General features: G+C 51.3%; 2 protein-coding genes across 4 annotated transcripts; one reads left to right on the plus strand and one right to left on the minus strand.

Moving 5' to 3' along the window:
* Positions 1–488: 488 nt before the first annotated feature.
* Positions 489–19,149, plus strand: RANGRF (RAN guanine nucleotide release factor). Of its 2 annotated transcripts, XM_063657066.1 has the most exons (7): positions 489–1,452; positions 1,686–1,803; positions 17,035–17,924; positions 18,015–18,131; positions 18,317–18,473; positions 18,562–18,647; positions 18,872–19,149. In XM_063657066.1, exons 3-7 carry the CDS (start codon positions 17,848–17,850, stop codon positions 18,993–18,995), a joined length of 561 nt encoding a protein of 186 aa, XP_063513136.1. In that variant the 5' UTR covers positions 489–1,452; positions 1,686–1,803; positions 17,035–17,847; the 3' UTR covers positions 18,996–19,149. The 2 variants fall into 2 exon arrangements, with proteins under 2 accessions (XP_063513136.1, XP_054312748.1); XM_054456773.2 differs by lacking the exons at positions 489–1,452; positions 1,686–1,803 and having other exon boundaries at positions 16,959–17,924.
* SLC25A35 (solute carrier family 25 member 35) lies at positions 19,118–24,991 on the minus strand. 2 transcript variants are annotated; one of them, XM_054456770.2, is made up of 5 exons: positions 23,473–24,987; positions 21,569–21,634; positions 20,386–20,538; positions 19,895–20,029; positions 19,118–19,731 (listed from the first exon to the last, which is right to left on the minus strand). In XM_054456770.2, the coding sequence occupies exons 1-5, from the start codon at positions 23,845–23,847 to the stop codon at positions 19,558–19,560; spliced, it is 903 nt and encodes a 300-aa protein (XP_054312745.1). In that variant the 5' UTR covers positions 23,848–24,987; the 3' UTR covers positions 19,118–19,557. The 2 variants fall into 2 exon arrangements, with proteins under 2 accessions (XP_054312745.1, XP_054312747.1); XM_054456772.2 differs by lacking the exon at positions 20,386–20,538 and having other exon boundaries at positions 23,473–24,991.

Here is a 24,991-nt window from a genome sequence, read left to right on the forward strand (position 1 = left end):
GTATCGAACGTACAATTTGGGGGCTGGTACCAAGGCTGAGATATCCAGTTTATTAAGTGCTTGATGCAAAAGTCAAAGGATGGCATGTGAGGTAACCTCCTGGTTGGCTGTGATAAGTAAATTCGTGGATTTTGAAGGGGGAGCAGTTTCTGGTTTGGGTTGCAATGGCCACGTAAGACCCACCCTCCTCAGACACTATCAAGACCAAGTCCATTGGCTTTTCATCCGTGTTTTCATCCAGTAGCCATGTAACCCTGTCCTTGCCGACCCCCACCCAGCTCCATTCCCACTCACCCACTCCCAGGGGCCGTCTGGTGAACCCTCCAGGCTAGCTCTCTGCCCCCTCCTTGCCTTCATGGGAAACCAGCTATCCTCTGAGAGCAACTTCTGCAGCCCCTCCAAGTGGTGGCTTTTCTTCTCAAACCTCAACCTCACGTATCTCATCTTCCCCAGGCTGGGGAGTTGGGGTCCTCGTACCACTGCCAGACTGTTCACCCAGTTCAAAGAAAACCCTGCCCATTGCAGGCTCATGCCATTCTACTACATCCCTTTCACCCAATTCTTTGTGTTCTATTGACTTCCCCAGCGCTCCTGGTGGGAGAGGGTGCCAATTCTTCAATAATTGATTCCTCTCTAGAAATAGAATGTTCCTGCCAGGTGCAGTGGCTCATGCCTGTAATTCCAACACTTTGGGAGGCCAAGGCTGGTAGATCACCTGAGTTTGAGACCAGCCTGGCCAACATGGTGAAACCAGTCTCCTTTGATCTTTTTTTCTTTTTTGAGACAGGGTCTGGCTCTGTTGCCCAGGCTGGAGTGCAGTGGTATGATCACAGTTCACTGCAGCCTCAACCACCTGGGCTCAAGTGATCCTCTCACCTTAGCCTCCCAAGTAGCTTCCTCTTGTTGCTCTGCATGGTACCAATTCCCAAAGCTACTTCAGTATGGCTACTGAACTTCCAGCTGTCGTGTCTGCATTCCAGACAATAGGAAGCAAGAATGGATAAAGGAAAAAATGTACCCTTCTTCTAAGAACACTTGGAAATTGTATACATCATTTTCTCTACCATTGGCCACAATTTAATCATAACTGGGAGGGAAGCTGGGAGATGTCATCTTTATTTTCAGCAGCCACAACCCCAGCTAAAATACTGGAACATTCTATTTCTTTTTTTTTTTTTTTTTGAGATGGAGTCTCGCGCTGTCGCCTAGGCTGGAGTGCAGTGGCGCAATCTCCGCTCACTGCAAGCTCCACCTCCTGGGTTCACGCCATTCTCCTGCCTCAGCCTCCCGAGTAGCTGGGACTACAGGCGCCCGCCACCTCGCCCAGCTAATTTTTTTTGTACTTTTAGTACAGACGAGGTTTCACTGTGTTATCCAAGATGGTCTCGATCTCCTGACCTCATGATCCGCCCTCCTCGGCCTCCCAAAGTGCTGGGATTGCTGGGATTACAGGTGTGAGCCACTGCACCCGGCCCTGGAACATTCTATTTCTTTCCTTTTCTTTCTTTCTTTCTTTTCTTTCTTTCTTTCTCTTTCCTTTCTTTTTCTTTCTTTCCTTTCTTTCTTTCCCTCCCTCCCTCTCTCTCCCTCTCTTTCTTTCTTTCTTTCTTTTCTTTCTTTCTTTCTTTCCTTTCTTTCTTTCTTTCTTTTCTTTCTTTTTGAGATGGACTCTCTCTGTTTCCCAGGCTGAAGTGCAGTGGCATGATCTCGGCTCACTGCAACCTCCGTCTCCTGGGTTCAAGCAATTCTTCTGCCTCAGCCTCCCGAGAAGCTGGGATTATTGGCGCACACCACCACACCCAGGTAATTTTTGTATTTTTAGTAGAGACGGGGTTTCACCATGTTGGCCAGGCTGCTCTTGAACTCCTGACCTGAAGTGATCTGCCTGCCTCGGCCTCCCACAGTGCTGGGATTATAGGCGTAAACCAAAGCGCCAGCCTATCTTGTTTAAGCACTGTTAATTTTGGTGTTTTCCATCCCTTGTAACTAAACCTTACCCTATTCAACCACTCCTAACTCCCTCTCATTCTTCAAGGGTATTAGGCCCTGGTTCCCTGTCTTGTGCTTCACCTCAGCCCCTTCTGTTATCCTGTATCCATGTCGGTGACCATCCGACACTCTGAACTTTTCTACAGTGACCTTCATTCCACCTCAGCTAACTATCCCACTTGGATTTTATCATCACCCAGGATCGGCTCTATCTCCAAACTTATTTATGCAGGTGTCCTGTTTTCTTCCAACTTTTTTTTCTTTTTGAGATGGAGTCTCACTGTCGCCCAGACTGGAGGGCAGTGGTGTGATCTTGGCTCACTGCAACCTCCACCTCCTGGGTTCAAGTGATTCTCCTGCCTCAGCCTCCCGAGTAGCTGGGATTACAGGCATGTGCCACCATACCTGGCTAGTTTTTGTATTTTTAGTAGAGAAGGGGTTTCACCATGTTGGCCAGGATGGTCTCAAACTCCTAACCTCAAGTGATCTACCCACCTTGGCCTCCCAAAGTGCTGGGATGACAGGCATGAGCCACCGTCATCCCTGGCCCTTTCCTTCCATCTTGCTTCTTTATCCACAATACTCTGAGATTTCAAAGTAATTAGGACCTCCAGTGCAATAATTACTTTACCCCAATCCATTGCTCCTTTTCTTTCTTCCCTCCTTATCCAGCTTCCAGTAACAGCCTTTCCAAAGCCCCTTCACTTGAGCTATGACCTTTTCATCATACCCATTTGGCAAACTCCCAACCTACCTGCTTTCTCTGAGAAAGCCAGACAGAGCAGGTTCTTTCATAAGTTCATCATTAACCACCTATGGGGAAACAGGGAATGGGAAGGAAAAATGGAGGTGAAAGTTTAATAAGAAAGTGCCCAAGTGGGCCTTTGATGATACAATGTGCCATGAACCAAGGGTCATGATGACCTTAGTTCTCTAAACCTGAGGTCTAAAAGCAAAAACCATTTACAGCAACATACACACCTAGTGATCAAGTCCTTCCTTTGGGTTTCAGCTGAGTCAATAGCACTGCTCAAATCCTTTGTGAGAGGTTATTTCAGTAGCACCACATGCCTCCCTTTTCAGCCCAAGTCTCTGTTGTACTTTATTTTTCACCATTGCAATCAATGAACTGTCAACTGTTTTTATTTATTAAGAGATGGAGTCTAGCTCTGTTGCCCAGGCTGGAGTGCAGTAGCATGATCTCAGCTCACAGCAACCTCCACCTTCTCCTGCCTCAGCCTCCCAAGTAGCTGGGACTACAGACACGTGCCACCATATCTGGCTAATTTTTATATTTTTATTTATTTTATTTTATTTTATTATTTTTGAGAGGGAGTCTCTGTCGCCCAGGCCGGAGTGCAGTGGCGCGATAATTTTTATATTTTTAGTAGAGACAGGGTTTTGCCATGTTGGCCAGGATGGTCTTGAACTCCTGACCTCATGATCTGCCCGCCTCGGCCTCCCAAAGTGCTGGGATTACGGGCGTGAGCTACTGTGCCTGGCCTGAACTGTTTCTTTGATCAAAGATCTGTCTCCCTGTTAGTGTGTAAGTTCCATGGGTAGGAGATCCATTTTTGCTCCCCACAGTGTCCTAATACCTAGCACAGTGCCTGGCACCTAGTAGGTGCTCAATAAATATATGCTGAACAAATTAATACATATGAATGTTAAAATTAGTAAGTATTGACATACTTTTTTTTCCCTTAATACAAGAGTGAATTAGTGGATTGGGTTCATGGGTGGTTGGACTTTGTATATCCTCTCAAGCATTTCCCCTTTTTACCTCATTTGTCCAGTTAAAGTCACGAGTTCTTGTTATCAGGTCAAATGAAGGGGACTGGCCCTGTGTAAGTGGAAAGACAGGGAGAACCAGTAAGTCTCTTTTCTTTCTTTCTTTTTTTTTTTTTTTTTTTTTTGAGATGGAGTCTCACTCACTCAGCTGCCCAGAGTGGAATGCAGTGGTGCGATCTAGGCTCACTGCAACCTCTGTCCCTCAGGTTCAAGCGATTCTCCTGCCTCAGCCTCCCAAGTAGCTGGGACTACAGGCGCAGGCCACCACGCCTGGCTAATTTTTGTATTTTCAGTAGAGATGGGGTTTCACCATGTTGGCCAGGATGGTTTCGATCTCTTGACCTTGTGATCCACCCGCCTTGGCCTCCCAAAGTGCTGAGATTACACGTGAGCCACCGCGCCCGGCCTCTTTTCTTGCTTAGTTTAACATTTTTTCTTTGTTTTTCTTTTCTTTTTTTTTTTTTTTTTTTTCCCCCCGCTTAGTTTAACATTTGCCTGGCAGCCAACAGGGCCCTTCAGTTGCACAGAAAAAGACACAACACTGAACTAAGCACACATTACCGTCATCCTCAGTTGCTGGGGAGGCAGCAGGCAGGGGCTAAGCACAGAGAAGAAGTGTGAGTGGGAGCGTCCAGATGGGACCACCTGGTGGGAGCCACCTGTTTTAGAGAGGCTTCCCTCCAGGGCACCCTCTGCTCTCCAACAGGCCAGCCCACCAAGGGTCTTCGTTCTGAACTGTGTCTGGGACACTGCTCAAACTAGAACATAGATAATGGAGAAAGACTGGAAAGAAGAGGGGTGGGCATCAGTCAGTGGTGAGCCTGGTGAAGGAATGTCTCCCACGGCAGCTGGGTGGTCAGTATCCCGGGGCCTGGCTGGCAGCGTGCTCCCAGCACCTGCTGTATGTAAGACCCTGTGGTGGTGGAAACCAAATAAACCTTCTGTCACTGGTCACTTGGGGGCGGCAAACAGCCAGATGGCAGAGACTGGAGACCTGCTGCAGTGGAGCCTGGGTCTTGGCTTCTTGTGGGGCTTCAGGAAACCTTTCCGTGTGAGCAGCCCACTAGGAATGCCTGCGGCATTGGGCCATCCTCCCCCAAGCAGGAAGGGCTTTGTGCAGCTCCCTCTGCCTGGTCAGGCTGGAGGGGCAGCCTGCGACTACAGAATGAGACAAAACACTGTGAAACAGCCCTGCCCATACTGTCACTCAGGGAACAACATTGTCAAGGGCCTCCTCCTGAGGGGCACACATGAGGCAGATAGACTTGGAACAAGTGACTTCAATCCAGTGCCTTTTAGGGGAAGCTCAGGGTGCCGTGGAGCTCATAGCAGGGGAAGTGGCCCAGACTTTTGGGATCAGGGAGGATTCTCGGAGTGAGCTGAGACCTGAAGGATGAGTAGCAGTTTGTTACATGAAGGTGGGTGGCACTCTAGAAAAACAACAATATTTGCAAAGCCTCAGAGGCGAGAGACATGGTAAGGAGCTAAACAAAGGTGAGTGAGTCTGTCTGGAACATCAAGTGTAATATAACTGGGAAACAGGACAGGCAAAATCAAAGTCCTAACAGAACAGGAATCTGGACTCGATTCTAAGAGCAACGGAAGCCATTTGGAGGGGTTTATACAGCAGGTAGACATGAGCAGTTCTGCATTTTTGAGAAATCACTCTGAGAGGAGGGAGGCAGGAGAGGACATGGGAGTCCACGGAGAAAGCTACACAGTCTCCAGGCAGAAACAGTGCTAGCTCGGACTACGATAGTGGCAGTGGAGATGGCGAGAAGTGGAAGGATTCAAGGGCTATTAGGAGATAGAATCACCATGAATGGCAAGGTGCGGTGGCTCATGCCTGTAATCCCAGCACTTTGGGAGGCTGAGGCAGGCAGATCACAAGGTCAGGAGTTCAAGACCAGACTGGCTAACATGGCGAAACTCCATCTCTACTAAAAATACAAAAATCAGCCGGGTGTGGTGGTGCACGCCTGTAATCCCAGCTGCTCAGGAGGCTGAGGCAGGAGAATTGCTTGAACCTAGGAGCCAGAGGTTGCAGTGAGCTGAGATCACACCACTGCACTCCAGCTTGGGCCACAGAGCGAGACTCTGTCTCCGGGGTGGAGGGGGGACGAATCACCACGAACTGGGTGTTGGGGAAGAGAGATGGGGAGAGAGGAGCCAGTGATGATGCCCATGCTTCTTGCTTGAACCACTGCGTAGATGATGTCATTACCTGTGATAGGGACATGTCTGGGAAGAAGATGATGTGCTTTGCTTACAATGTGTTCAGTTTGAAATGTCAATGAGACATGTAGGTGGAGGGATCCAGGAGGTGGTCAGAAGAGATCTGGGACGGAGATGAATGTTTGGGAAGCACTGGTATGTGGATGGGTAAGGTTATCTAGGGGGAGTGTGCAGGGCCTGGTAGCCCAACATTGAAGGGGTTGACAGAAAAAGAGGAAGCTGAGAAGGAATGGCCACGACTAACCCAACAGTCTAACCAGTAGAGCAGCTTCCCACTGCCCAGCGATCCAAGGCAGCAGAAGAGATTAGGAAGCAGGCCTGTTCACCACAACTCCTCTCCCCTAGATCATTGCCAAACGCAGTACAACGGCCCTCCCCACTCCCAAACATCTCACCTGTGGAAAGTTACAGGGAAGTGGCCTTGGCTAAATCAAGCAGATGGAAAGAACTAAATTAGGCCAGGTACGGTGGCTCATGCCTATAATCCCAGCACTTTGGGAGGCCGAGGCGGGCGGATCACCCGAGGTCGGTAGTTCGAAACCAGCCTGACCAACATGGAGAAACCTCGTCTCTACTAAAAACACAAAATTATCCGGGCATGGTGGCACATGCTTGTAATCCCAGCTACTCAGGAAGGCTGAGGCAGGAGAATCACTTGAACCCAGGAGGCAGAGGTTGCAGTGAGCAGAGATGGAGCCATTGCACTCCAGCCTGAGCAACAAGAGTGAAAAAAAAAAGAAAAGAGCTAAATTATATGGTGCTTTGGAAGCTGGGACCACATGGACTCTTAAGAGGGATGGCACCTTCTAAGAGGTTCCAAGGGCAGAAACAAGGGGCAGTTCCACTGGGTTTCAGACACAGAGATCCCAGCCTGGATTATCGTGGAGGATGAAGCTGCTCCATCTTGGATGCTGATCCGCCATGTTGTCCTCTGGTTAACCCCTGTTCTGGAATGCCTCCTCTAAGATTGCCACTTTAGCTACTGTGACCTTAAATCCTGCTCTTAGATAGATTCACATAGCATTCTGCGCCTTTCCCTGAGGGGTTGACTTCAGTGGTGCCACACATTTCTACTGAGGCATTTATACCTTTCTGGTCAGGTATATCAGCCCTGGGACTCGGGGATAACTGACCGACAGCCGCCTGGCTTCTGTTTCTAAGTCACTATTAAATGTTTCTTTCAGAGTAACTGGATACATCAGTCTCCCTCTTTCTTTTCTTTCTTTTTTTTTTTTTTTTTTGAGATGGAGTCTTGCTCTGCCACACCCAGGTTGGAGTGTAGTAGCACTATCTCAGCTCACTGCCACCTCTACCTCCTGGGTTCAAGTGATTCTTCTGCCTCCCGAGTAGCTGGGACTACAGGCGCACACCACCACACCTGGCTACTTTGGTATTTTTAGTAGAGACGGGGTTTCACCATGTTGGCCAGGCTGGTCTTGAACTCCTGACCTCAGGTAATCTGCCCGCCTTGGCCTCCCAAAGTGCTGGGATTATAGGCGTGAGCCACCATGCCCGGCCTCAGTCTCTTTCTTCAGCCTCTCAGCTCCCTTGGCCTTTGGGTAGGTTTGCATAGACTGGTTGTAGATGTGGAAAGTCCTCCTTCCCTTGTCCATGTTGTGCCTCTGTCTCTGCAGGAGGCCCATAGGATTCTGAAGAGCTGTGATGGGAGCCCCGCCTTGGCTCTCCATCAGACTCAGGACAGGCCAGCAGGGTTGCTATCCATCACCACACACCACCTCTCCCTTTTGACAGTGTCCAAATTGCCTCTTCCTCCCACTTCTGGAATATGTGTTGAGAGACAGCGGTGAGATGCAGGAGGGCGTGTATCTGTGGAGAAGTCAAAACTAAAGGTTGCCAGAATCTAGTTGGAAAAGTACGTCCCTCGTTCCTCGTTGGGAGAGCAGTGGGTCATGTGCTGTTAGCCAGCTCCAGGCACAGGGTCCTTATGGAGAAATGTTACGGAGCACTGGCATATGGATGGTGGTCCCCGCTGCACTGGCACTGATGATCTTATGCTGAAAAGGGATGAATGACAGAATCAGAGGAATTGGACTCCATTGTAGGGAACTAGGGGACAGAGGATAAAGTGCCCAATCTCGTGACTTAGCAGCAGCAAAGAACAGAAGCCCTCTCTCCTCTTTGCCCTACTTACAACCCAAACCCTCCAACTCTGTCTTTCTGTCACTGGTCTCTCCATTCTTCTTTTTTTTTTTTTTTGAGGCAGAGTCTTGTTCGGTTGCCCAGGCTGGAGTGCAGTGGCACGATCTCGGCTCACTGCAACCTCCGCCTCCCAGGTTCGAGTGATTCTCCTGTCTCAGCCTCTTGAGTAGCTGGGATTACAGGTGTGCGCCACCACGCCTGGCTCATTTTTGTATTTTTAGTAGAGACGATGTTTCACCATATTGGCCTCAAATTCTCGACCTCGTGATCCGCCTGCCTCAGCCTCCCAAAGTGCTGGGATTACAGGCATGAGCCACCCGGCTGGTGTCTCCATCCTTCTTGACCAGGCTTCCATCTTGGAACCTGCTCTACATTTTTCCCCTCCACCTTGTGCATCGTCCCATATTATTGTTTTCCTTCTGCATTGCTCATCCTGGCTTCATCTCTCCCTCTCCAAACTGTAACAGCTTAGCACAGACTCTCATCCCTCTACACACACTATACAAGTCTGGTGCTGACCACCCGGAGTTAGTGTCAGATCCCACAAGTAAAGGTCTGAGTCTTCCACAAGACTCCCCTCATTTCAGACACTAGCCAGAAATCTCAGGGGTCCCCAAGTCAGCCACACTTTGCCTGACTGGCTATATATTCAGAAGTTCCCACAATCCCCACAGGCTCAATAATTCACTAGAAGGACTCACAGAACTCAGAGAAGCACTATACTTATGATTGTGGCATTGTGGTTTTATTATAAAGAATATGCATAGGTGTCTGGGCACGGTGGCTCACGCCTGTAATCCCTGCATTTTGACAGGCCGAGGCAGGCAGCTCACCTGAGGTCAGGAGTTCAAGACCAGCTTGGATAACATGGCAAAACCCCATCTCTGCTCAAAATATAAAAATTAGCCAGACATGAGATCGTGTCACTGCACTCCAGCCTGGGCGACAGAGTGAGACTCACAAAAAAAAAAAAAAAAAGGGCTGGGCGCGGTGGCTCACGCCTATAATCCCAGCACTTTGGGAGGCCGAGGCGGGCAGATCACGAGGTCAGGAGATCGAGACCATCCTGGCTAACATGGTGAAACCCCATCTCTACTAAAAATAGAAAAAATTAGCCAGGCGTGGTGGTGGGCGCCTGTAGTCCCAGCTACTCTGGAGGCTGAGGCAGGAGAATGGCGTGAACCCAGGACGTGGAGCTTGCAGTGAGCAGAGATGCGCCACTGCACTCCAGCCTGGGCGACAGAGCAAGACTCCGTCTCAGAAAAAAAAAAAAAAAAAAAAAAAAAAAAAGAATATGCATAGGGAAGGTTGGAACAGGTCCCAGAATCTGAGCTCCTGTGGGGACTGCTCAGGAGTCAGGGCACAGAGCCCACTGGCACATCAATGTGTTCACCAACCAGGAAGCCTCACTGAACTTCAGTGTCCAGAATTCCTGTCGCGGTTTTATTGGGCTGATATCAACGGGGCCAAAGCTCCAACCCTCTAATCACACGGTTGATCTTTCTGGCATGGCTCACCCCCATCCTGATTCATGTCCTTAGCATAACCTATCTAGGGGCCCACCATGAGTCACCTCATTAGTATAAACCATTAGGGCCTATCAAGAATAACAAAGAACTCCAATAATGGGAAATTCCACAGATTTTGAGTTTTTCAGGAACCAGGCATAAAGGGCAATTAAGTTTTCTGTTTGTTTGTTTGTTTGTTTGTTTGTTTTGAGACAGAGTCTCCCTCTGTAGCCCAGGCTGGAGTGCAGTGGCTCAATCTCGGTTCACTGCAACCTCTGCCTCCTGGGTCCCAGTTCAAACAATTCTCCTGCCTCAGCCTCCCGCGTAGCTGGAATTACAGGCACGTGCCACCGTGCCCAGCTAATTTTTGTATTTTTGGTAGAGATGAGGTTTCACCATGTTGGCCAGGCTGATCTTGAACTCCTGACCTCATGATCCACCCGCCTCGGCCTCCCAAAGTGCTGGGATTACAGGCTTAAGCCACCACACCTGGCCTTTTTGTTTTTGTTTTTGTTTTTTTTTGAGACAAAGTCTTAACTCTGTCGCCCAGGCTGGAGTGCAGTGGCGTGATCTCAGCTCACTGCAACCTCCCCCTCCCGGATTCAAGTGATTCTCCTGCCTCAGCCTCCTTAGTAGCTAGGATTACAGGCACCCACCACTGCGCCCGGCTAAGTTTTGTATTTTTAGTAGAGATGGAGTTTCACCATGTTGGCCAGCCTGGTCTTGAACCCCTGACCTCAGGTGATCCACCCGCCTCTGCCTCCCAAAGTGCTGGGATTACAGGCTAGAGCCACCATGCCTGCTCTTTCATTTTTATTTTTATTTTTATTTTTTTTAAGAGATGGAGCCTTGGCCGGGCGCAGTGGCTCACACCTGTAATCTCAGCACTTTGGGAGGCTGAGGCGGGCAGATCACCTGAGGTCAGGGATTCAAGACCAGGCTGGCCAACATGGAGAAACCCTGTCTCTACTAAAAATACAAAAAAAAATTAGCTGGGCATGGTGGTGCATGCCTGTAATTCCAGCTACTTGGGAGGCTGAGGCAGGAGAATCGCTTGAACTTGGGAGGCGGAGGTTGTGGTGAGCCGAGATTGTGCCATTGCACTCCAGCCTGGGCAAGAAGAGTGAAACTCTGTCTCAAAAAAAAGAGAAAAAAAAGATAGAGTCTTGTACTGTCATCCAGGCTGGAGTGCAGTGGTGTAATCATAGTTCACTGCAACCTCAAACTCCTGGACTCAAGCGATCCTCCTGCTTCAACTTCCCTGGGATTACAGGTGTGCATAGCACCATGCCCAGCTAATTATTTAAATTTTTTGTTGAGATGGGGTCCGGTTACATTGCCCAGGCTGGTCTCGAATTCCTGGGCTCAAGTGATCCTCCCACCTTAACCTCCCAAAGTGTTGGGATTACAGGCTGAGCCATTGCGCCTGGTCCAGTCAAGTTCTTTATTGTACAACATCTCTTAACAGGGCCTAATTGGTAAATAACCTATCTCTTAACAGCCATCCAATAAATACAGGCCAGGCCCTGTACAAGTCAGTGGAAAGTTGATGGTGAAAAGACACACATGGACCCCTCTCTCCTGGTGCTTAGTGTATTATACAGCGAGGTGCCTGCAGTGGTGACAGGAGCATAGCAGCACAGCAGGAGCCAGCAGTTAATCCACAAATGTTTTCTGGAGATCTGAGGATGAGCTAGCTAGGGAAGAAGGGGGAAAGAAAGTTCTAGGCAGAGGGCATCACATGTGCAAATGCCCAGAGGCATGAAAGAGGCTGACTCAGTCAAGGGATCGAAGAAAGTTCAGTGTCTAGCACACAGACTATAAGGGGAAAACAGCAGGGCGCAGTGGCTCACACCTGTAATCCCAGCACTTTGGGAGGCTAAGGCAGGTGGATCACCTGAGGTCAGGAGCTGGAGACCAACCTGGCCAACATGGTGAAACTCCATCTCTTCTAAAAATACAAATATTAGCCAGAAGTGGTGGCACATGCCAGTAATCCCAGCTACTCGGGAGGCTGAGGTCGGAGGATCACTTGAACCTGGGAGGTGGAGGTTGCAGTGAGCCAAGATCATGCCACTGCACTCCAGCCTGGGTGACAGAGCGAGACTCCGTCTCAAAACATAAAAGAAAAAAAAAGACTATAAGGGGAAAATGATGGGATATGGGGCTGAAAATTTCCAGGGAAAGGACTGAGTGACAGGTATAGAATTGCTCCAAACACTAGGACACACTGGTCTTCCTCAGACACTAACTTGGTTATAGCAGGCCTTTGTGTATTGTGTATCTACTGTGGCTACCACTGATTGCCAGACAATTCTAAGCATCTCCCCAAGGCAGGTTTCTCAGCCGGGGACTAAGCAGGGGCACAAACTAGATCTCATTACAGGATATGAACTCTAGCACGCCCTAGCTCTTCCTGTTCAGGCTGAAGGCCCAGAAAGAAGGGCCATGTTTTACCCATTTTTAGACCCTCTCCTAAAGCCTAGTACAGGGCTAAATACACAAAATACTTCATAGCTGGATTTCCTAATCTTTAGTCAATGAGCTTGGATAAAAATTTCATCTTTCTTTTTTCTTTTCTTTTTTTTTTTGAGATGGAGTTTAGCTCTTGTCGCCTAGGCTGGAGTGCAATGGCGTGATCTTGGCTTACTGTAAACTCTGCCTCTCGGTTCAAGTGATTCTCCTGCCTCAGCCTCCCAGGTAGCTGCGATTATAGGTGTGCACCACCATACCCGGCTAATTTTGTATTTTTAGTAGAGACAGGGTTTTGCCATGTTGGTCAGGCTGGTCTCAAACTCCTGACCTCAAGTGATCCACCTGCCTCAGCCTCCCAAAGTGCTGGGATTACAGGCGTGAGCCACTGCGCCCAGCCCATCTTTATTTTCAATATGTATAATATTTTGAGACAGGGTCTCCCTCTATCACCCTGGCTAGAGTGCAGTGGCATCTCGGCTCACCGCAGCCTCAACCTCCTGGCTCAAGCCATCCTCTCACCTCAGCCTCCCAAGTAGCTGATACTACAGGTGTGTGCCACCACTCCTGGCTTTTTTTTTTTTTTTTTTTGAGACAGGGTCTCCCTCTGTCACCCAGGCTGGAGTGCAGTGGCATGATGTCGACTCACTGCAGCCTCAAGCTCCCAGGCTGAAGCAATCCTCCCACCTCAGCCTCCCCAGTAGCTGGGAGGTGCGAGTCACTGTGCCCAGCTAATTTTTGTATTTTTTTGGTAGAGATGGTGTTCTGCCATGTTGCCCAACCTAGTCTCGAACTTCAGGGCTCAAGCAATCCTCCCTCCTGGGCCTCCCACGGTGTTAGGATCACAGGGTGAGCCACTGTGTACAGCCATGTTTTCAGTAACCTTTTAACTGAAATTCAGCATTTCCTTTCACTGTGAATTTAGGTAACAAACCACAGTAATATTAGCAGTATCTGTGGTTTCATCTCAATAGCAGTTACAGATATGCTTACTTTAGAATGACTGTGGATCTCTTGAACCATAATTTGTATGCATCACTAGTTTTTTATTACATTTATTAGAGACTGCTGCTAGATCTAGTTAATATGATAACAAAGAAGTAGATTTGTACCCTATCAAATATCTGGGTTTAATTTTCTTTTTCATTTTTTGAGAAACAGTCTGGCTCTGTTGACCAGGCTGGAGTGCAATGGCGTGATCTTGGCTCATTACAACCTCTGCCTCCCAGGCTCAAGTCATCCTCTCACCTTGGCCTCCTAAGTAGCTGGCACTACAGGTGTATGCCACCATGCCCGGCTAATTTTTTTTTTGGTAATAGAGACAGAGTCTCACTTCGTTGTCCAGGCTGGTCTCAAACTCCTGAGCTCAAGCAATCTGCCCACCTAGGCCTCTCAAAGTGCTAGGATTACAGGCGTGAGCCACCGCACCTGGCCCATGCCTGTAATCTCTTTGACAGTCCAGGGTGGGAGATGGCTTGAGCCCAGGAGGTTGAGGCTGCAGTGAGCTGTTATCATGCCACTGCACTCCAGCCTGGGTGACAGAATAAGACCCTGTCTCAAAAACACAGAAAAAATAAAAATAATAATAACATTACACCGAATAGGGGATCATGGGCTTCACAAAACTGCCAAAGCAGTCCACAGTAGAAAAAAAGACGAAAACCCCTGCTTAATAGAAATATTCATTGTCCTAACTCTTCTCAAAGGAATGCTTGACTTTGGGTGTGGTGTTGTCTTTCTGATCTGAGTCCATCTCTTGGTGCCCTAAAGGGGAGAGTCTCTGGGACTCTTGTCCCCAAAGCAAACAGCTGCATCAACTGCATGCAGCGCACTGGATAAGGGAATGTCCCAGGTGTAGAGAATCAATCAGTTGCAGGCCTACTTGCAACCAGTGGGCTGAGAGCCAGCCATACCCTCACATTCTCCTGAGAAAAGTGGCTGCTGGCCATCTCTCTACTGAGATTTGTCTCCTGATACTCATCATCCTAGCCACAGCCAGCTGGATCAGAGATCTCCCTTGTGTTTGGGTGGTGGCCTGAGGAGTGGCCAGGCAGGAGAGCCGGCCAAATAGGTACTTTCAGATTGAATAACAACTAATCGACCCAATTGGATCCTGTCCCTTGGGAAGTTGGAATTTGAACACTTGAGGGAGTCGACAGGTGGCAGGGCCAGCAGAATTGACAGGCACACACACAAAAAAAAAGGTGAAGGGAGAAGGAGAAGTGGAGCCAAGTGTGGGGATTTGCCAAATGAGGGTGGCCTTCCACCCCATTCATTCAGAGGAGGTCCGGCTGAGCAGCCCCCAAGAGCCCACAGAATTGTGGAGGGCCAGGGGTCCCCAGCTGCGCAGGGCTCATGGTAGAACACGAGACAGGCCAGACACCCAAAATGAGGAAGTTGGGGGGGCTTTTTTCTCAGCCTTTCTGACCTAGCGTGACCTCCTCTGGGCCCATGTAACAGGCCTCCACACCCCCTTATGCCTGGTGCAGGCACCCTGTTAACTTCTATGTCCCTGTAGGTCCCTTTCCAAGGACTCTACCTGCTTGACTGCTCCCAAAGCAGCCAGAGCCAGCATTGCCCCTGGTGGGGAACGGAGCTGGAGAGCAGGCTGGCAGCAAGGAGGAGGGAGGGACAGAGAGGTCTGTCACTCATTATCCCAGAGAAGCATCATGGGGTGGACTCCTCTGACCTGGCTCCTTTTGTTTCCCATGGCTGGGCTCCTTCTCTCCCTCTAGAGCCTGTAACGCCCCCGCTCTGTCAAATTCCTTGTACAGCAAACTTATTCTACTCTCTTTACCCAGAAATAGGTCAGACCCAACTACATCCATATCTGATTTCTTCCTTTTTTTTTTTTTTTTTTTTTGTATGTTTAGTAGAGACGGGGTTTCACCATGTTGGCCAGGCTGGTCTCGAACTCCTGATCTCAGGTGATCCACCCGCCTGGGCCTCCCAAAATGCTGGGATTACAGGCATGAGCCACCGCACCTGGCCCATATCTCGTTTCTTCCTAACAGCATTTTATTTCATTTTTGAGACAGAGTCTTGCTCTGTCGCCCAGGCTGGAGTACAGTGACGTAATCTTGGCTCACCGCAGCCTCCACCTCCTGGATTCAAGCAATTCTCCTGCCTTAGCCTCCCTAGTAACTGGGATTACAGGTGCCCGTCACCACGCTTGACTCATTTTTGTGTTTTTAGTAGAGATGGGGTTTCGTCATGTTGGCCAGGCTAGTCTCGAACTCGTGATCACAAGTGATCCGCCTGCCTCGGCCTCCCAAAATGCTGGGATTACAGGTGTGAGCCACGGCGCCTGGCCCACCAACAGCATTTTAGAGATGAGGAAATGAGACTCAGAGAGGAGTCTGATGGCTATAGTAAGAAATGAGGAGTCAAGCTCCTTAGTGTACGCTACAAAAACCCTGCACACCTGACCGTGTTTGCAGCTCCCTGCCACCCATTCCTATCCTACCCTCCCTTGCCAAACAGATACACTTGCTTTCTCCAAAATATGCCCTCTCATCTCCAAGTTTTTGCTCCTGATGTTCCCCCAGCTAGAATACCCCTAGGATGTCCTACTGAATTCTGAGTCAAACTTTAAGACTCAAAGTATGGGCCAGGCATGGTGGCGTATGCCTATAATCCCATCACTTTGGGAGGCCAAGGCAGGAGGATCACTTGAGACCAGAAGTCCGAGACCAGCCTGGGCAACACAGTGAGACTCCATCCCTAAAAAAAAAACACACACACACACACAAATTACCGGAGCATGGTGGTGCATGCCTGTAGTCCCAGCTACTCAGGAGGCTGAGGCAGGAGGATGGCTTGAGCTCACAAGGTTGAGGCTGCAGTGAGCTATGATTGCACCACTACAGTCTAGTCTCGGCAACAGTGAAACCGCCTCTCAAAAAAAACCAAAAAGACTCAAAGTGTGCTCCACTGTTCCTTCAGTGAGGCATCAGGGGCTGTGTCCTAAATGTCTTTGTATCTCCAGCCCTTCACATAGGGCCTGGCAAGGTAAGAGACCAATAAATATGTACCCTTTGGCTTCATTTCACTAAGTCATTAGGGTCCAGAGGTATGGTCAGCACTTGGAACCCTGTGGAATGGCCTCAAGATCAGAGTCCTCTTGCCCAATTCTTGGCTGGGAAGTAGGTGACATCTAGAATCCATGAGGATATGGGTGATCTCCTGGGTTCCAGACATTTGCATTGAGTTTATTCAATCACTTAACAATATATATTAGGTCTGGGCTGGGCACGGTGGCTCACGCCTGTAATAATCCCAGCACTTTGGGAGGCCGAGGCAGGCGGATCACCTGAGGTCGGAAGTTAGAGACTCGCCTGACCAACATGGAGAAACCCCATCTCTACTAAAAATACAAAATTAGTTGGGCGTGGCGGTACATGCCTGTAATCCAGCTACTTGGGAGGTTGGGGCAGGAGAATAGCTTGAACCCAGGAGGCGGAGGTTGCAGTGAGCCAAGATCATGCCATTGCACTCCAGCCTGGGCAACAAGAGTGAAACTCCATCTCAAAAACAAAACAAAACAAAACAAAAACAATATATATCAGGTCTGTTATGCTCTAAACACCGTGCCAGGTGCTGGAGATCAAAGATGAATAGAGAAATGAACTGAAATGATATAGTGAAGTTAAAACTTAAAGAACACAACAAATCTGTAAAAGACGAACAAAAGAGGGTTTAATCTGTGCTTCTGTCCAGGTGTGCGGAGCTGGGGGTGGGGTTGCACCTGCCCGGGAGCATTCCCAAGGCAAATATTTGAGAAGAATTAGATTTCTAATACCCAGGTTGGCTCTCACTTTCAGGAAGATGTGAGACCTGAATCCTAACCTGGACGCATTGTTCCCCTAATTCCCAGCAGCGGATCTATGAATTAGCGGTCTGGGTGGCAGTCCATTCGTCGTTCAGAGGCCCAGAACACCGTGAAACTATGCTTTCCTGACTCAAGAGACCCTACCTAGACGTGGGCCCCTTTCACGAGAATCTGCCCCTCAGGAGGGTCTCAGGCGACCTTCTTGGAAGGTGTGACCACTTGAAAAGGACGAGGAGGCCAGGCGCGGTGGCTCTCGCCTGTAATTCCAGCACTTAGGGAAGCCGAGGCGGGAGGATCGCTTGAGTAAACGAGTTTGAGGCCAGCCTGGGCAAGATAGGGAGACACTCCCTACCCCGCCCCATTTCTACAAGTAATTAAAAATTTAGCCGGACGTGGTGGCGGGAGCAGGAGCCACTCGAGAGGCTGAGGCAGGAGTATTACTTGGGTCCTGGAGGTGGAGACTGCAGTGAGCCGTGATCGCGCCACTCCATTACAGCCTGGGCGACACAGCGAGACCCTGTCAACCAATCAATCAAGAGGAGGCTGGCGGGAGCATGCGCGTGACCACCGAGGGCGACAGAGACCCTAACCCTAAGTCCAACCCCAAGGCAGACCCCACCGTCCCGCCAGGCGCCCTCTTAAGAGCGCGGCTTCCGGAGCAAAGCCGCTGACCCCCGCCCCCAGGGTCTTGGCGCCGATTGGCCAGCGAGAGCGCAGGGCGGAGCCAAATCTTAAAGGATCCGGGAGCTAAGCCAGAACCGGGTGGCGGTGGCAGCGGCGAAACCCAGGGAGCCGATGCCACGTGACCCAATGTGGGCTCCTTTTAAACCTTTCTAATGCCCATAACCCAGCCGCAGGCCCATGGAGCCCACGAGAGACTGCCCATTGTTCGGGGGCGCCTTTTCCGCCATCCTCCCCACGGGGGCCATTGACGTAAGGTGAGAAGGCCGGGGCGCCCAGGGGCTGCTGACCGGGTGGGTTGTGGGAAGAGACCGGGGTCAACCAGGGTCTGCCTCGCCTCACTCTAGCGACCTCCGACCGGTCCCGGACAATCAAGAAGTTTTCTGCCATCCCGTGACAGACCAGAGCCTGATCGTGGAACTTCTTGAGCTGCAGGCCCACGTGCGGGGCGAAGCGGCTGCGCGGTGAGAGAATGGCCCCCAGCTGGCCAATGGCAGGGGCGGGGTCGGGCCAGTGGGCGGGGCCCGCGGCCGACGGTTAATCCGGGCGGTGAGACCTCGCAGGGACCGGGAGCCAGGCCTGCAACTTAAAGATGCTCCTGGGGAGGCGACCAGAGATGTCCCTTCCTGACCCCGCTTCCCTACTCCAGGTACCACTTTGAGGATGTTGGTGGCGTGCAGGGGGCTAGGGCTGTCCATGTAGAGTCTGTTCAGCCTCTCAGTTTGGAGAACCTGGCCCTGAGGGGCTGCTGTCAAGAAGCCTGGGTCCTCTCTGGCAAGCAGCAGATAGCTAAGGAAAACCAGCAGGTGAGGGCCCGAGAGTGTGCAATGTCCTGGAAGGGCGGTAGCGGGGACGCAGAGATCCAGGTAAGCATCCTGACTCTGATCCCCTTAGGTAGCAAAGGACGTGACACTTCATCAGGCCTTGCTGAGGCTGCCCCCGTACCAGACTGATCTCTTGCTCACCTTCAATCAGCCCCCGTAAGGAGGAAGGAACGGGCGGGTATCTCACGACTGGGTTCCTAGGAGAATCGGGCTGGGAGGGACAGAACAGGGAGACTCACTGGTGGGATCCTCCAAGGAAGCGGGAGTGGGCCAGAGGTTTAGGGTAACTGATACCCAGGTCCTCTGGGGAACAGGAATTGGCAATTTCCAAACCTCAGGCCTGGATGATGTTCTCTCTCCATCTGTTCCCCCACCCCAAGCCCTGACAACAGGTCATCTCTTGGCCCTGAAAATCTGTCACCTGCACCCTGGAGCCTGGGTGACTTTGAACAACTGGTGACCAGTCTGACCCTTCATGATCCCAACATCTTTGGTCCCCAGTAAAGGCGCCGAAGCACTGCATGATGTTGCTGAGAACTTGGGGACTCGGTTCTGTGAGGGGGAAAAGGGGTTGAAAAGAGGGTTTCCTCTTATTTCTTCCCTGTGCGTAAACATAAGACACCCTCTTCAGAATAAACTTGCTTTATAATCAATATAATCTCTGTGCCTTTGAATCTAACAGGACACCTGGGTCCCAGACGCCTGGGAATTGGGTCTCTCAATTCCCTTTGGTTTTGGAGGGAGGAGTTTAAAGCTGTGCATGGGAGCAGGAAGGACTCAAGGGTAGCAGTGGTGAGAGGGAGGAAATACACTTTGGGATGACTCAGCCCTGAGAGAGGGGTGTGAGTTACCCAGGGAATGGGTAGGGAAGGTTTAAAGCAACACCCAAGGAAAGAAGGGAAACTCATCTCTTGTAGTGATTCAACCCTGAGAACAGATGGGGAGTGGGGTTGGCTGTCTCCCATGGATGGATGAAAGGTCACCTAATCAGTAGTCACCAGGACATAGTGGTGGAGGCACAAGTGGCCAAGGAGTACTAATTTGGTGGAGACTGGGAGAGCGGCTGTTATTTAGTGTATGTGTAGTAGAGGGAGCGCAGCTGGTCCCAGAAGAAGAGGGAGAGGATGGTGTGGGGGCCGAGGCGGAAGTAGGAGGCACCTATACCCTTGTACATGCCAAAAATGCCCTCGGTCCGAGATGTCTGCAGCAGAGCGTCCAGTATCCCCCGGTACATGAGGCCCTGAGAGCGTGTCAGAGAGGGAGGGAGAGCACAGAGAAGGAGTTTGTCAGGGCCCACCATGGGCAGCACCTCCACAGGCTGCATTTCAGGCTATCCCACCTGCACCCGCAATCTGCCTTCCCCATCTCCTGCTTCCCGCCTGCATCCCAGAGCACTTCCTTACCTTGCCCTGTGCATCTGTGGGCTGGTTGTAGAGCCTTGTGCAGGCCACATCAAAGGGTGCCATGGCCAAGACAACTGCAATGCCACTCGTCATGGCAGCCACCAGCGCCAACTTCCAGCTCTGGGGAGGAAAGATCTAAGGGGGTAGAGAGGAAGAGCATTGTCAACCAGCCAACCATTCCACCCCAAGGACAGGACAGTCCCTGCCCTGGGGACACAGATGCTGGTAACTCGGGGAGCTTCTACTGCACCAGTTATAACAGTGCAAAAACAGTGAGAAGGAGGAAGGCCAGGGTACCCTGAAGGCTCAGGTACCCCTTCTGGGAGGAAGTGACAAGAGAACTGCGGGAAGGGTCTAAAGAGTTGACCTCCAAGCCCTCCTGCCACTCCCTCACCTGTGAATGTTGGGCACCATCTCCTCCAGGGCCTAGTGCAGCTTGCCCTCCCCTTCCCCCCTTCCCGAAACAGACCCACCCATTTCCCAGGCAGTACCTCCCACTGGCTCAGGAGGTCCTTGGTGGATGAGAAGGTGCACAGCTGGGTGGAGGAACCGACGATAACTCGGGGCAGGCCGCCCAGAGCCCCACGCCATAACCCCACCAGACCATGTTTCTGGCCAATCTCGGTTAGTGCCTGAAACATGCCCTAGTGTGGGGAAGACCAGGGGTGGGGTTCAGACAGCCCAGCATCAGGGGCTGCCATCCTAACACTGCCAAGGATGGGTCCTTAATAGGAACCTCTTGTCCAGACAACCAGTTCAATGTGGGCTTAGAGCCAGAATGTGGGCCCTTGGTTGTCTAGCCACCCCATTGTTCCCTCCCTGGGCACCCAAAACTGGGGCGGGATGTATGCAAGTGAGGCCATTCACTGGTCAGGAGAAACAGGGGCAGAAAATTAGAGGAACTGGAGTACATATTGGAAAGGGGTGTCAGGCGCGGTGGCTCACGCCTGTAATCCTAGCACTTTGGGAGGCCCAGGCGGGTGGATCACCTGAGGTCAGGAGTTTGAGACCAGCCTGGCCAACATGGTGAAACCCCATCTCTATTAAAAATACAAAAATTGCCAGGTGCAGTGGCTCACGCCTGTAATCCCAGCACTTTGGGAGGCCAAGGCGGGCGGATCACAAGTTCAGGAGTTTGAGACCATCCTGACCAACATGGTGAAACCCCGTCTCTACTAAAAATACAAAAATTAGCTGGACATGGTGGCGCATGGCTGTAATCCCAGCTACTCAAGAAGCTGCAGCAGGAGAATCACTTGAACCCGGGATATGGAGGTTGCAGTGAGCCAAGACCGCGCCACTGCACTCCAGCCTGGGCAACAGAGCGAGACTCCGTCTCAACAAAACAAAACAAAACAAATTTAGCTGGGTGTGGTGGTGCACGCCTGTAGTCCCAGCTACTCAGGAGGCTGAGGCAGGAGAATCACTTGAACCCGGGAAGCGGAGGTTGCAGTGAGCCGAGATCGTGCTAGTGCACTTCAGCCTGGGCAACAGAGCAAGACTCCGTCTAAAAAAAAAGTAAAGAGGGTCTGGGTAGACTCCAGGGGCAAAATGGGACAGAACCGATAGGTTGAGCAGAGCAGTGGCTGGGATTGGAGCTGTTAGGCGCAGGCAGAAAGCTAGGGGAAAAGAGAAAGGATGGTCAGGGATTTTGGCAGACTTGGGAACCCTCACCTGATGCTTATACTGGTGTCCTACAGCAATTTCTGAGGCTGCCTGTGCCTGCAGGTGTGTCTTCACCTGGGAACAAGAGAATATCATAGCCTGTGCCCCAGTGGTCATCCTCCTACCTCAGAACCAAATGTCTCACCCCTCACACTTCATCTAGGGTGTTCAGCAAGGAATAGCCTCTTATTCTGATTATTGTTGTTCCTACTTAACAAACTGGTTAACAAAAAGACTGTCTCTAGGCTCCAGCCCCGGGGGGATGGATCTCCCAGCACTGCAAGACACCCCACCCCCTTCATATCCTCCTTCCCTTGGGGCTAGCAGTGGGGGGTGGAGTGGTTGGAGAATGGCAATATTTCCTAAGGCTGTTCAAGTTAGGCAAGACCTGGTGTCCAGCCTCTCATGCTAGCTCCCATTCCCAGACTGGATCTCCAGCCACCACTTCTATCAGGCTCCCCATCAGACTCTGGGCAAAACTTGCTCTCTAGCCCCCAGTCCCCACAGAGGTATCTAGCTGACTTTGGAGACACCACTGTCCCTGAAACTCACACCCTGAGAATGAGACCAGACTGCCTCTGCTACAGGACATACTACTTCCCAGTCTCTTTTGCTCTTAGGAGCACTAAGCAGGGCCTAGCCCTAGCAATAAACAGCTGTGTGACCTTGAGTGGGTCACTTCCCCTCTCTGGGCCTCAGGCTCTTGACCCTTCACCTATACCAGATAACTCAAAGGGGCAGACATTGAGATTGTTAATTCTGTGATACCCAGGGTCTTCCTGATCCCTAGACTCTCTGACGTATGTTAAATTCCTTATCCTCCCCTTCACAAATCCAACCTCAATATCAACACATAATAATAAAAACAAATGCTACCAAATGCTTACTGTCTGCCAGGATTCGCACTAATGCTTTCACGTCTACCGCATTTGTCTCCCTCGATCCTCCCAATAATCACACAGAAAGGGCACTACAATTATCACCATTTTACAGATGTGGCAACTGAAGCTCAACAACTAGTAATTTTCTTTCTTTCTTTTTTTTTTTTGAGACGGAGTCTCGCTCTGTGGCCCAGGCTGGAGTGCAGTGGCCGGATCTCAGCTCACTGCAAGCTCTGCCTCCTGGGTTTAGGCCATTCTCCTGCCTCAGCCTCCGGAGTAGCTGGGACTACAGGCGCCCACCACCACGCCCGGCTAATTTTTTGTATTTTTAGTAGAGACGGGGTTTCACCGTGTTAGCCAGGATGGTCTCGATCTCCTGACCTCGTGATCTGCCCACCTCGGCCTCCCAAAGTGCTGGGATTACTGCCGTGAGCCACGGCGCCCAGCCAACAACTAGTAATTTTCAAAGCCAGGATTTTAGTTCCAGAAAGGCTGATTCCAGAGCCCATAATCTTTTTTTTTTTTTTTTGTGAGATGGAGTCTTGCTCTGTCGCCCAGGCTGGAGTGCAGTGGCACGATCTCGGCTCACTGCAAGCTCCGCCTCCCGGGTTCATGCCGTTCTCCTGCCTCAGCCTCCCGAGTAGCTGGGACTACAGGCGCCCGCCACCACGCCTGGCTAATTTTTTGTATTTTTTAGTAGAGATGGGGTTTCACCGTGTTAACCAGGATGGTCTCCATCTCCTGACCTCGTGATCCGCCCGCCTTGGCCTCCCAAAGTGCTGGGATTACAGGTGTGAACCACTGCGTCCGGCCCCAAAGCCCATAATCTTAATCAATACATTCAATCGTGTCCATCAGATGGGTGTGTATAGGGCAGATCAGAAGACTCCAAAGCCTACCAGCACTTTCCTGATGCCTTTCTCTGCTTGCAGTGGGGCAGCACCCTGCCACCTATGCCCTTGGGAAAGACCAGGCTCCTATCCTACAACAAGGATCTGCCCTGAAGGTCCCAGGCAAGAGCCCTCTTCTTACCATGTAGATGGGGCTCCCCAAGTAGGCTCCCATGACCCCAGCCATGGCCCCAGCTGCTGCGCTGCGGGCAGGACTGTGGGTGCCTTCCGCTGTGTGCAGGTAGCCCCCAGCCTCAGCCAGCCCATAGGTGCCCAGTCGGATACCATTCATCAGGAACTGGTATAAAAGGGCAGGGGCCAGACCCTTCTGCAGGGCAGCCAGGCCATCCACCTTGCCGATGGTGATGAAGGCATGGAAGACATTTCGGTAGTGCCGCTGGTATGTGCCAGGGGCCTGCAGTTCTCCCTGCAACTGCATCCTGGTCTTCACCACCTCCAGGGGATTGGTGAATACACAGGCCCCGCAGGCTGCCAGGCCACTCATCAAGAAGTCCATGGTGGGATAGCTGTAGCAGGAACTGACCCAAGAGTAAGAAAGTAAAAATGGGTGTCAGAAAGCGGGGTTGGAAGACAAGGGGAAGGCCTGTTTCAGCAGTACAGGCTGCAGAAGGTAAGAATTTAGATTTGCAGTCAAGGGTGCCAGGGTCAAATGTCAAGTGGTCAAACGTCAGCTGGAATTTGGGAGTCAAGAGCTGGCAAGCAGGGAAGAGACAGAAACCTAGGAGATTCTGGTGAGAAGCTTATGGCAGGACCCTCTGAGGTCAAGGAGGGGCAAAAGACAGAAGGTTGCAGGTGGGATGGCTTAGGATGGCGGGCGACGGGGGCAGGGGAGTAGAGGAGAGAATCGCGGGGTTGGGAGATGGAAGCTAGGGAGGCAGGAAGAAGCAAGCCAGCAAGTGAGAGAAGAAAAGGATCCGGGAGAAGAGCCGGTGATTTCCTCGAGCCAGCAACGAGATCTGGATCCGAGAAAGAAGTCAGGACTCTGGCCAGGAATGAGCGTCCCTAGGCAGCCACAGGAGCTCGCAGCAGCTTCAACCCCGGGTAGCCTGCGGAGGCCGGGCCGCCACACTCCTGCCACTGGAGCGCGGGGCCAATGGGGAGCCTTCGAGAGCCACAACCGAGGCTCTCAGCCAATCAGCGCCGAGCCGGCTCCGCGGCCAATGGGAGGAGCTCTCGGCGCTCCCGTCCCCGGAATCACCCGAAGGCGGGTGGAATTAACTCTCCCGGCCCCGCCACCAGCGCTCGGCCGCCGACTGCGGCTCCGGAAGGGAGGCCCGGGACGCGGCGGTTTTGTTATTGGCAGGGAAGAGACCTGGGTTCCCGATCCAACACAGAGGCCGAGCGCAGCAGTCCCCCACTGGGGTGCTGGGACCGCCCCTCGGGTGGGCGGACGGCTTCCTTCTTTAGCTTCTTACCCCGGGTTGTGACCGGGTGGGGTCACATAAGTTCAGGTCCACGCCCTGCTCGGTGCTGGCGCCAGGAGAGCCAGCAAGACGCGGCCCGGTCTGCGGGGGGTAGAGAGACACACCTGTGCTGCGGGACCAGTCTCCTGAGGCCGGGTGGTACTTGGTTAATTAAATCCTTAGTCCTTAGGCTTTTTTTTTTTTTTTTTTTTTTTTTGAGACGGAGTCTCGCTCTGT

This window comes from Pongo pygmaeus, chromosome 19, assembly GCF_028885625.2.
Source record: "Pongo pygmaeus isolate AG05252 chromosome 19, NHGRI_mPonPyg2-v2.0_pri, whole genome shotgun sequence".
Taxonomy (NCBI): Eukaryota; Metazoa; Chordata; class Mammalia; order Primates; family Hominidae; genus Pongo; species Pongo pygmaeus.